An 11,921-nucleotide genomic window follows, 5' to 3' on the forward strand; every position below is an offset into this window, starting at 1 on the left:
TTGGTGACCCAGGTTCAAGTCATTACTCTGCTGTAGAAGCTCACTGGGTGACTTTGATCCAGTGACACACTCTCAACCTAACCTAACCTTCTGGTTTGTTGTGAGGATAATATGGAGGCAAGGCACCTGGCACCTACCCGGAAGATCTTCTCACGTGGTCCTGGTGGGTACGATGATGTCCCTTCTGGAGCTGATGTCATTGTGCCTGGCAGCAGACATGCTGCTGGCTTCACAGGGACCAATTTGGGCATACCTGCTGCTATGCATGATGACATCAGTTCAAGAAGTGATGTGGTTGCACTCAGCAGGAGTGTGCCCACTGCATGCTGGCCCAGTAGGAAGCCATAGGGGAGAGGCTGCCTGGGGTGGGAAAGGGAAAGGTGAAAATGAGGGCACAAAGGCAGATGGGAAAGAGAAAAAGAAGCAAGAAAAGAGGAGAGACTATAGGTGGGGCGGGGAAGGGAAGAGGATATTGAGCAGAAGGGGAACATGAGATGACCCCTGCAAGTCCCTGAGGGTTCCCCACTTGTACCTTTCTATCTGGCCATCTGTGGAATAGTCAGTTTAATACATTCTAATGGTCACTGATATCATTCCCTTCAATAGTCCTCTCATATCCAAGGATTATTTTTTGATCTGTATGCAATTAGCCAAGAAATACTGTAATCTCAGTGATTAAATTATAAAGTGAAAAAGAAAATAATTTTCTTTGGCCTGCGAATGAGAGACATTTTCTAATCTCCTGCTATTGCCACTAAACTATTTTACCAAAATGGCAAAAACGTGTGCAGTATTGAATACAGAAGCAAACAGGTCATTGCTTTCCTAAAGACCGAACTGACTGAAGGATGCAAGGAATACTTAAACATTCTAGTAGACTCCACCACCTATGAGAAAGGTAGAATGTTGCAAAAGGAGCCCAACTTCTCAACGCGTGCCAGCTGGAGCCTATTTTATCACTCAAGATAGGAAGGAATTACTGAAAAGTAGGCCAAAGTTTATCAAACCTGTTGTACACTGTAGGCCTTCCTCCTACAGTCCCCAAGCTGCTCCAAAGAACTGCCTATTATTAGGGTTTTTTAAATCCCCCCTTCCTCCAAGGGACTCCAGGTGGCGTACGTAACCCCCACCCACCCACCCACCTTTTCTCCTTGCATCAACTCTGTAAGGTCAGCTGAGAAAGAATGACCAGCCCCAAGTTTCAGGGTAAAGCAGCGATTTTAACCCAAATGTCCCTAGTTCTACTCTAACCACCACGCCACATTGGATATTTGCTGCTTGCAGCATAGGTTTGCCCAGGTGGAGGAAAGTATGCTAAACATGCTCACAGCCAACCAAAAATGTAACACCTCCATCCTACTCTATTCATATAACCGGCAGCAGAGTTTGAACTCGGTCCTCCAGATTCACAGAAACAGGGATGTATATAAAAAGCTTCTTCCAGTACTGAAGGCATTAAAAAGCCCTTGTCCAGGTAGCAAGTATGAGCCAAACGAGACATCAAATAAAGGCATGTGAACCAATGACTTTTTTTTAAGTTAATGACAAGCAGTCTCAGAAGACTATGTCAGGAGCAAAAGAGCAGGGTGAGTGGCTTCACCAGCCACTTTTTTGCTCAATGCCCCTCCCACTGGAGAAAAAAGATACAAGTATATGATGTATGGTGTATGTATCAGAGATCCTGTGGAAGTTTGTCACAAACCTTGTCTTAAAATGCACTGCCATGAGCAATAGCTTTCATTTGAATTCTCTAACTCCTTACAAAACTACTAAAATGTATAAAGTATGGCAACCAGACTGCTACCTGGAACATCCACAGAGAACATATTATACAAGTTCTCCAAGAGCTTTTATGGCTGCAAGTTTATTTCTGAGTACAGTTCAAAGCAGTGGTCTTGGCCTTTAAAGGAAGGAAACTAAGGAAACTGGTTTTGGAGGAGAAGCAGGTCCTAACCTGGGATCTACCTTCAGGAAGGGAAGAAAGCAAGGAAAGTGATGCATTTCCAGTGCAACTCAGAAAATGTGTCACCTTTCTGCTTAAGAACTGCGTCTGGAAAATGGACAAGGTCAGGCCTTCCTCTCCAGACCCAGCCCTGCCCCATGTTTGTGTTGTGGGAATGGTAACACTAGGCAGGGTAAGAACCAGTGATAATGAGTGAAGTGAGGATGTTAGTTCAGCTGATGAGTTATGCAGAGCCAAGAGGTGTTGAGCACACTGGAATGGAGCTTTCTATCACCTCTCTACCTATCAGACTCTGGGCCTTTAGCTAATACAACAGCACCGCACATCATGCCTTGCTTTGTTTTTTACTTGTTTCTTTAAAATATTTATAAATGCCTGTCTTACCAGAACTGGGATCAAAGGCAATTAGAGTTACAATGCAAAAGATCAATAATAAATAAAAAACAAGAAATAAACAATACCTAAATGAACAACCAATGCTCAGGGTCACAGAACTATATAGTTAATGTGCCAGAGTCTCATTCATTATTGAGATTAAACAAACAAATCATTCCGCCAGAGCCATGCACTACCACCAAGAATTAAAAAAAAGGGGTAATCAGTTTGTCAATCCTTTCCATACCCAAGGCGGCTGAGGTTCCGGCTTTTTTATAACATACTCCAATCCCTCTTGATAGCCTTTGTAAACTTACATACGATCATGAGGAGGGCCTGTGATATTGACATCTTTATATTCCATTTTCCATTTTTTTTTCTGACAGTCTTCATTAAGTTTAGCCATATACACGCGGGGCACAGCATGATTGTCTGCCATTAGCGTATGCCTATGAGAATGAAAGAAATTCTGATTAAAAGATGTTGCATCCTTAATTAATATTTCTCAGCTTTGCTGAAATATGAAATCCTAAACCAGGTATCAATTGTTCTAGGTCTTTGGAAGCACAGTACAAGAAACCTAAAGATTCTCTTCTACCCCTTTTGTTTCTGCCACTCCCTCCTTTCTCTAGGAAGCTAATTACAAGCACAGTAGCCACACACCAATCTCAATGGTAAATCATCCCAGCAGTCTCTACAATGACTCAGAGGCACTCTCCCAACAGGAAAGAAGCAAAACATATTCTCCACTCTCCCTACACAGGCCACTGCAGCAACCTCGAGGGCAATACTCTGGTTCCCCAGGGAAATGGCTATATAAACTTTTCCTGCCACTTGCAAATGGCAGATCCCTTTAAACTATCAGGGGGATCCCCCCCCCTGCCACCTGACAGTTTAAAGGGACCTGCCGCTTGCAAGAGGCAAGGCCCTTTTAACTGCTCAAACCCCAGCCCCCACCCCCACACTTACCTTGCCCTGCGGGCCCGCAGCATCCTCCTCCTCCAACGGGGGGCGGGAAGGCTATTTTTGGCCTCTTCCACTGCTGCATGGGCCCGCAGGGTGGTGGTGGACGCTGAAAACTGCCTTCCCGCCCCTCAAACAGCTGCCTCCACCACCACGCCCATCGGATCCCCCCCGCCACCTGCCAGCTGATAGTTTAAAGGGACCTGCTGCTTGCAAGGCAGGAAAGGGCCCTTTAAACTGTCAAAAGTCCCTTTCCCTGCCACTGCTAACCCCCAGTTCGTGCCAGTTCATAGTTCCTGGTTTGTGAAAACCCACAAACTTCATGGTTCATTTTGTGGTTCGTGCTCATCTCTATTCCTTCGGGGAATGACAGCCTCTGGCAGTAGAATGAGTATTCTGGAACTGGACTAAGAGCCTCCTGAAGGTAATTACAGTCCCTGGGTCTGGAATCAGCATTGTAGTCCCAGGGGAGGTCATTTTATTCACAGAGCTGTCATTCTAGGGCACTTACAATACTAGCAAGGACTGTCACTTCACTCAGGGGATGCCATTCTAATCCCAAAGCACTGATTCTAGTCTCAGGCCTGTCACTCAGCTTAGGGCTATCATTCCAGTTTGAGGACACTTATTCGACTGTCTTTCCATTCAAGGGGCTGTCATTCTACTCCCAGGAACCATCATTTGAGACATAGAACACTCTCTCTACATGCAGAGACCATGGCCGATTCCAGACGGCCCTCCCCGTCCCGAAACGTCGCGTGGAAAACACGAAATACCGCGTTTTCTCACGCGAGTTTTGCGCGACGTTGCGCAAAACTCGCGCGAGAAAACACAGTATTTCGCAGTTTCTGCACGACGACGCACGACGTTTCGGGATGGGGAGGGCTGTCTGGAATCAGCCCATGTGTGACTCATTCCATTGTTCCTCTGAATTTGTTCTGCATATTATTTGCACTTTGGTTTACTTTAATTTATATCTAAATACATTTCAATGGAGTTCATTCAAATCAATTGGCATTGATGGCTCCCATTATATTCCAAGGGCCTTCAGGCTGCTCCTATTGTTTCCAATGGGCATGTCACATTAGTTTTAGAGCATACTTGCTAGGACTGTTGTTAACAAACAAGTACTTAAAGCACTCCATAAACGCCAATTTCAGCAGCTGATGCAGACAGTGTCTCTGAAAGCTAAAAGCATCGGTGTGATTCTATGCATGTTACTCAGAAGTAAATTCAGTGGCCGTTACTCCAAGTAAACGTGGCTAGGATTACAGTCTGAAACATTTCCATTTACTGGAACTCAAAGGGGTGATGGAAAACGCTGGCGTTATAGCTAACATAAGGACCCCCTGCTGCGGTTTTCAGGGTAGACACTTGCAGACTTGGTTTGCCATTGCCTGCCTCTGCATAACATCCCTGGTCTTATTTGGAGGTTTCCCAACCAATTACTAACCAAGGCCAATCATACTTAACTTCTAAAATCTGAGAAGATCAGGCTGGCCTGGACTAGCTTCCGTATAAACATACATAGGATCAGGACGCATAGAGAAAAATCCAGAACAGTTGCTCCATAGCACACCTTAGAACGTCGAGGGGCAGAACAGAATGGCTCTCTTCGGAACGTTTCCTGCACCAGCGCCATGGAAACGAACAGGAGCCATCCTCGCGCGCCAGGCTGAGCTGTTTTTACAGATGCGCTAAAAGCCATTTGCGAGGGCGGCACAGCCCTCCCCTCCCCCACTCCCGCGACAAGTCCGCCAGGCGAGGCCCCGGCCCTCTGCCCCCTCCAGCGATCGCGTTTAGTTCCGGCACCTCCTTCCCACACAGCTCCAGCCCCCTTCCACTTACTAACGAAGCCCGGGATTTTCCGACTGGTCCCCCAAATAAGCTCGACTCGCTTTGCTGCGAAGCGCCGCGGAGACCGCCTGCCTACTTCCAGAGCGCCGCTTTCGTTTCCCCGCAACTGATTCCAGGCTCCGCTTCTTCCGCAGCGGAGGCACCAACGCCAGAAAATCGAAACTGAAAGTAGGCGCCACTGCTAGGAGTCTCTGCTGCGGTAGGGAGCAGGATGCCAGGTTAGGCGCCCCGGGTGGTAGCGGTACCACTCTCCCCGTCAGTTTTGCCAGGCGGTTGGAGCCACCGAAGATTAAACAGGAGTCCAGTGGCGCTTTAACATGATTCTAGCATAATCTTTCTTCAGTCAGAACTCGCTTGGTCAGAAGCTTGAAGTATACCTCTGTTATGCTCGCGCAAACATATTAATATGTAAAGGTGCAAACTGCGGGAAGTGGGAGGGGGCAGTTGAAAATGAAAAGCAATCAAAAGAACAACCAATCCACTAAGAGTGCCTAAGGACTACTCTAGGAAAGTTAGAACAGAAACTGATCTTATTAGAAAAGTGCAAGAGACAATAGGGATTTGGCTAGACTAATTAACATCTCTAGAAGATGTTATGCTAAAATATTAGCACCCATAGTGCATAAGAAATCTCCCATCCTTGTTCAAGATAAGGATTTAAGTGGTAAGGTTGCCAACTCTTGGCTAGGAAATTCCTGGAGACGGGGGTGGGGGCTGGGGAAGGCAGAGTTTTGGGAGAGGTGGGAGTTTGGTAGGGATGTGATGCTATAGAAGCCACCCTTCAAACCTGCCATTTTCTCCAGGGAAACTTATATCTGTAGTCTGGAGAGCAGTTCAGTTGTAATTCTGACAGAATTCCAGGCTCCACCCGGAGGTTGGGAAGCTTAAGTATTGATGAATCTTAAATTCCACACTTTTGTGTTGTATTTTCCCTTAGATGATCTTTGTAGAATAATGACCTTTAGACAAGCAATAGAATGCTGTGGATAATTAAAGTGTGTTCTCCCAGCAGTCTTTGAAGTTGGCAAGTGGAAGAAGGTTATGTGCAGAAATTTGTGATTCACATGTGATTCACATGACATGAATTCCAGACTCAGCTTAGTAAAAGATGAGTTGATTAATTAAGGAGTGTATTTAAAAGCACGACGCACTCTTACTTAGGCAACAAGCACTGAAACGAGAAATCCTTACTGTTGCCACATATTAAAACTATCTAAAACTTGAGAGCTAGCAACTTAAGCATCTCTAAGTGGTTTCCATTGTTGTATATCTTACCCATCCCTAGAAAGCCCCTCTCTCATACCTAGTTGGATTGGCATAAGGACATGCTGCGGTGATAGAATAGCATGCAGCTGTCAGCTTCTCTCTGGCATACTTACATCATGATGAAAACTAGTAGGAGGAAAAGAGTGAGCTGAGAAGCCATCTTTTCAAGTCTCAGTGAATTATCCACAACCCAAGAACCAATCAGGGCTAAGCTGTTAATTGGCCTTCAGCTGTGTGAAAAACTAGGGAGTTAACACAGAGCTCTCTAAGAATTGACTCTCCCAGTTCTGGGGAACTTAGCTGTTGCTCCACAGGTGTTTCCAATCAGCTCTGCAAAGACATTTCTGACCTAGGCCACAAACCTTTTAATACTTACAGTTCTGAATCTAAGTTCAGCCATTTTATCTCAGAGAGTCTCAGGTTAGCAACTTCCTTACAGGGTATGGTGTACCCTTCCTAATGCAAACATGATAAGCTGCTGTAAGAATCTCTTGGTTTTTAAAAACTGCTGTGAAACTAAACTGCACATAAAATTAGTAGGATAAGTTCAGGTGGCACAAAATGCAGTGACTGCAGCTTTCTTTTAGCAATTCCTTGATACCCAGAGGAAGTGGGGGGGATGCACAGAATCATGAAGCAATCTGACATGTTCATGTGGAACATCCTCTTCTCAAACACATACGCTGTGTAGCACCAAGGTTATCCTGAAGTAATTATTCCAGGCAAACCTTGTAAGGCTGTTAGATGCCACGGAGAGAGCAGAAACTTCCTGCAAGCTGCAAGCAGATTACAAGGACCCGGCAGCCCAGGTAGTAGGGCATTGGTCTAGTTTTCCCTGAAATGGCAAACCTCCCAAGCTGGAGTGCTTTAGACAGCAGGTGGTGTCTGACATGACTGGATAATTCCCCCCAAGTTCATATTCATAAAAAAGTGACATCAGGCAGGAGCCCTTCTCCCCAACAAAATGTTGTTGAATCTTTGGAATCACACCATCTTCCACAGAAGTCTGAAGCAACACAACCCAGGGATATGCCCACCTTACCTGCAGATAAATATCTATTTCTCAGCATTGTCACCAACAGTTACCTGAACCTATAGGTGTAAACTACAGGGGGGGGTGAGGGGCTCAAGCCCCCCTGGATTTGACTGGGGGCGGGCAAACCAGTGACAAGCTCACATGAGGAACTCAGTTACAATGGCAGATGAAGCACAGGACTGTCCACCCTTCCTGCTGTATCATATTACAGTTTCCATGATACTTTGGGGCTTTGTTCCTGTTTTTTGCTCCTTTGTATTTGTGTGTTTATTAAAAATTTATAATTAAAAAAAAGAATTGTGGTTTATATAAACAATTTACAAATAAATGTTACAGAAGAATTAAGAGACTCTGATGGAAGATGGAAGGCAAACTTCCCCAAAATGTGTTTAATTATATGGAAATATTACAATTGGAAGATGCTTGGAGGATCAAAAATCTGAATACTGGAAACTATACTTTCTTTTCTGACAGACACCAAACACATTCAAGATTGATATGTGCTGGATAAAAAAACCTGAGTTATTTATATTGTTTATTAAACAATATGAATACTATTTCTTTTGATGTAATTATAATTGTGCTATCGTTTTTATTTTTATTTTCTCTGTTCTGCTTATATTTATAAAAACAAAATTTATATAAAAAAAGAATTTATACACTGACTTAAATTACCTCTGGCTGTGACCCACACTAACAGCGCAATCCTAAGAGGGGGAGGAAGTGCATAGGGAGAGAACCAAGGCTTACGTGGGCGTAAGTGGCTTCTATGTGGGCACAAATGCCCTTCCATTGGTGGAGGCACGAGGCATGCTACCACTGCCATGCCACCGCCGGTGGGAATGCCTGGCGGGCAGGTGGGCAGAGGCGGAGAAGTGGCGTAGGGCCCCACGTCGGTGCAGGAGGGGGCGGGGCAGAAAGTGGGGCCAGAGTTAGTTTGCTCCCTAAGCCCTTCCAGAAGCGGGAATGCTCACAGCAGCCCAAAAGAGCTATGCCACGGAGAAAAAAGGCGTAGCCCATAGGCGCCCATTGAACGGGGAAAACTCGGCCCCCTCTCTGAGCGCCCCGCCCCCACGACCTGAAGGAGCATAGGATGGGAACTATCACGGGGGCTAATCTGCGTGCGCTTCCGGCATGGACAAGCTCCCCTCCTCGTGGCCAATCACCTGCAGACGCAACCTACAAAGCATCTGGCCACACTGCCCATGACCTCAGGTAAGTTAGCGCGCAGCTGAAAGCTCTGCCCGTGTGCTTTGTGCCGTGGGTAGTTTGAACACAAGGCGGGAAAGAGGGTACCCACAGTGGCAGGCACTGAGTGCACTTTAGGGACTTTGCGAGAAAACTGGGAGAACTTTCAACTCGTGCAAGGGAAGAAGGGCAAAGTCCAAAATGTCTGGCTAACCATAACCACTCAAGTTTCCTTGCAGGTTATCTGACTCTGAAGTTCCATCTCAGTAAGGAGTGAGGAAGCACTTACAGGTAAGAAGGAGATGGGGCGGTTGCTAACCCAGCTCGCTGATTTGTGCTGGCTACCCCATCACTTGAACTCGCTTTGGCTAGCCTTGGTAGGGGAGAGGACGGTGGCGGCAGCCCCTGCCTGCCCCAGAGGCAGATGCCCCGAAAACTACTCTTGACCAGGTGTTTGTAACTACGTGCTCACTTTCTCCCTTAAAGGTAAAATCACCCCAAAGCAGAGTGCTTCCTCACCAGAGGGTCTTGCATCACCTGGTCGCCAGCTGCACCTGTGGAGCTCCCGCTGCTGCTCTCTACTATGTGCATTTTCTCAGATGTTGGAGTGTGGGCTTTGGCTCGGCTGAGTTGCTTGCTGCACATGTGTGTCTTTCCCTTGCAGGCACATCGCAACTGTCCGGGAAACAACCAAGCATGTCTGCTTCAGCCCCCCACCCCCAATCCTCTGCAAGTGTCATTCAGATCCAGCCCAGGAAGCGATATCTCAAGGCAGTCAGCATCTCTGCCCCACCCCTGGGAGCACAGAACTAGGGCTGCTCAAAATGCATTGGCTACCGAGGGACGGTGGCACTTTCCTCAGTTTAATAAAACGTGTTGAAAAACAACAAACTTCTGAATTTGCATGCCTGACTGACATTGTCATTAGCCCCTCCCTCAACACCCTGTCACACATGTCCACTCACACATCCCCACAAATGTATCAAGCGGCACCCCGTCCAGCCTCCCTGCCCCCTTCTTCCCCTCAATGTGGGGTGGGAATTGAACTGCAGCCCATGAATGTCTGCTGGGTGGGGGGGAGAGGCACTGAGGACCTTCATTCTCTGATAGGCTAAGCTGCTGGCATCTAATAAGCCAGGAAGATGGTCACTGCAGGTGGAAAGCTACTGCCAGAGGGTGGAGGATGTGTTTGCAGAAGCAAGGATGGACTTGGTGTGGGGAGAGTCTGTCAGTTCACTCTGGGGGGGGCATCTCCCCAGTACTGGAACATGGCTGTCAAGCTCCGGTCCCCATTCTTGCTTTGTAGAGATGCAGTGATGTGTTCAAGTTGCACAGCAGCAAGTCTGAGCGCGTTTTTCATTCCCCTCGTTTCCAAACAGCCTCCTGGCCTCCCACGTGGTTCCCAATGGGTGTTCCTGTCACTCATTGACGGCCCCACCTCCCCCCCCCACCTGCTTCTCCGGAGCCTGGGGACTACTTATGGTTGCCAGTCTCCAGGTGGTAGCTGGTGATCTCCCAGAATGACAACTGATTTCCAGGCAACAGAGATCAGCTCCCTACTATCTGGCCCTACTTTTCAGGGAGGGGGAACCTTTTTCTTTTGGTGGTGGGAGAGGCGGCGGGTATTTGCAGGTGCACTGAGCTGCAGCCACCAGTCCGGCCCTCCCTATTGGCTGCGCCACCGGTTGCCCCTCGCCTGAATGTCAGGGGAGGGTGTGGCCATTGGCTGGTGTGAGCAGGGTTGTTGGGAACGGTGGGTGGGACCTCCCAGGGGCCACTGCATCTCACACTGCCACGCTCGGGCGCCAGTGGGACTATCCTGCAAAAGTCCATAAGATGCCGTGCAGCACCGCCCCATTTACACCGGCACACGAGCGATGGCGCTGCCTGGGGAGTTAGGACTGGGCTGCCTGTAGCTTAGTCCTTAACCCTAGCTGGCTCCACACACTTTCATGTAGCAATAGTCAATGCAAGGCCTCTGTTGGACATAATTGCAACATAATTGCTTGGCTCCAATTTACATTTGGAAAACAATGGCCCACGGACTGGAAACCCTCAGTCTACATTCCAATTCCCAAAAAAGGGGATGCCAAAGAGTGTAGCAACTATTGGACTATTGCGTTAACTTCCCATGCAAGAAAAGTGATTCTCCAAATTCTAAAGCAAAGACTCTTACCATATATGGAACGAGAAATGCCAGATGTTCAAGCTGGATTCAGGAAAGGAAGAGGCACTAGAGATCATATTGCAAATTTACGATGGCTAATGGAACATACCAGGGAATTTCAGAAGAAAATCAGCCTGTGTTTTATAGATTACAGCAAAGCTTTTGACTGTGTGGATCATGAAAAGCTATGGAGAATGTTAAAAGAAATGGGGGTGCTACAACATCTGTACTGAGCATGAGGCTACTGTCAGGGACAGGTAGAATATGGGGAAACAGAATGGTTTCTAATTGGCAAAGGTGTCAGACAAGGATGCATATTACCTCCCTACCTGTTTAACCTCTGTGCAGAGTATATCATAAGGAAAGCTGGATTAGATCTAGGAGAAGGTAGAGTAAAAATTGGTGGAAAGAACATTAATTAACAATTTGAGATTTGCAGATGACACTACGTTACTGGCAGAAAATAGTGAAGACTTGAAACAACTTCTGAAGAAGTTTAAAAGAGAAAGCGCCAAAGCAGGATTACAGCTGAACATCAAGAAAACAAAAGTAATGACTACTGAGGAATTACAACATTTTAAAGTTGAAAATGAGGAAATTGAAATTGTACAAGATTTTCTATTCCTTGGCTCAATTTGTGACCATTAGTTTGTCCTATACACATGGTATGTATATTTGTAGATCTTAAAATGACTATCCTAAAAGTGAATTTCAAAAACAGGACACAGCAGGAGATTGCTGAGATATCACTATAACCACTGGCCAACTCCCACCTTTTCCTAGGTTTGGCCCAGCCCAGGGGCGTTGTTAGGGGGGTTCCCATGGGTGCCCGGTCCCCCTAAATTTAGGTCCTTCCCTAAATCCTCCATGGCCCTGCCTCTGTAGATAGTGGCAATGGAAGTCCCTCCTTGTGATGTCATTGGCTGCTCCCTGTGATGTCACTGGGCCCCAGTTCTTTTAAGGACCTGATATAGCAATGCCTCTGGCCCAGCCCCAGACCAACCCCTCCAGGAAATTGGAAAGTCTACACCCCTGCCTGAACTTCACTTTGAAATGTGCTGCAGCCTTTCCAGTGGTGTAAGGTACCAGGACGTAGTAATTTAGAA

General features: G+C 46.8%; 1 protein-coding gene across 2 annotated transcripts in view; it reads right to left on the reverse strand.

Annotated features, from left to right (window-relative positions):
- The window catches only part of EIF2AK2 (eukaryotic translation initiation factor 2 alpha kinase 2), a 53,198-nt gene extending 47,945 nt beyond the window's left edge, over window positions 1-5,253 (reverse strand). The window contains exons 1-2 of one of the 2 annotated variants that reach the window (XM_054973785.1): window positions 5,150-5,253; window positions 2,656-2,787 (exon numbers count right to left, since the gene is read on the reverse strand). In XM_054973785.1, coding sequence (XP_054829760.1) covers window positions 2,656-2,777 — 122 coding nt within the window. In that variant the 5' untranslated portion in view covers window positions 2,778-2,787; window positions 5,150-5,253. Of the gene's footprint in view, window positions 1-2,655; window positions 2,788-4,880; window positions 4,950-5,149 lie in introns of those variants that run through there. The other variant, XM_054973869.1, reaches the window with a different exon arrangement.
- Between the last annotated feature and the right edge of the window lie 6,668 nt (window positions 5,254-11,921).

This window comes from Eublepharis macularius, chromosome 1, assembly GCF_028583425.1.
Source record: "Eublepharis macularius isolate TG4126 chromosome 1, MPM_Emac_v1.0, whole genome shotgun sequence".
Lineage (NCBI taxonomy): Eukaryota > Metazoa > Chordata > Lepidosauria > Squamata > Eublepharidae > Eublepharis > Eublepharis macularius.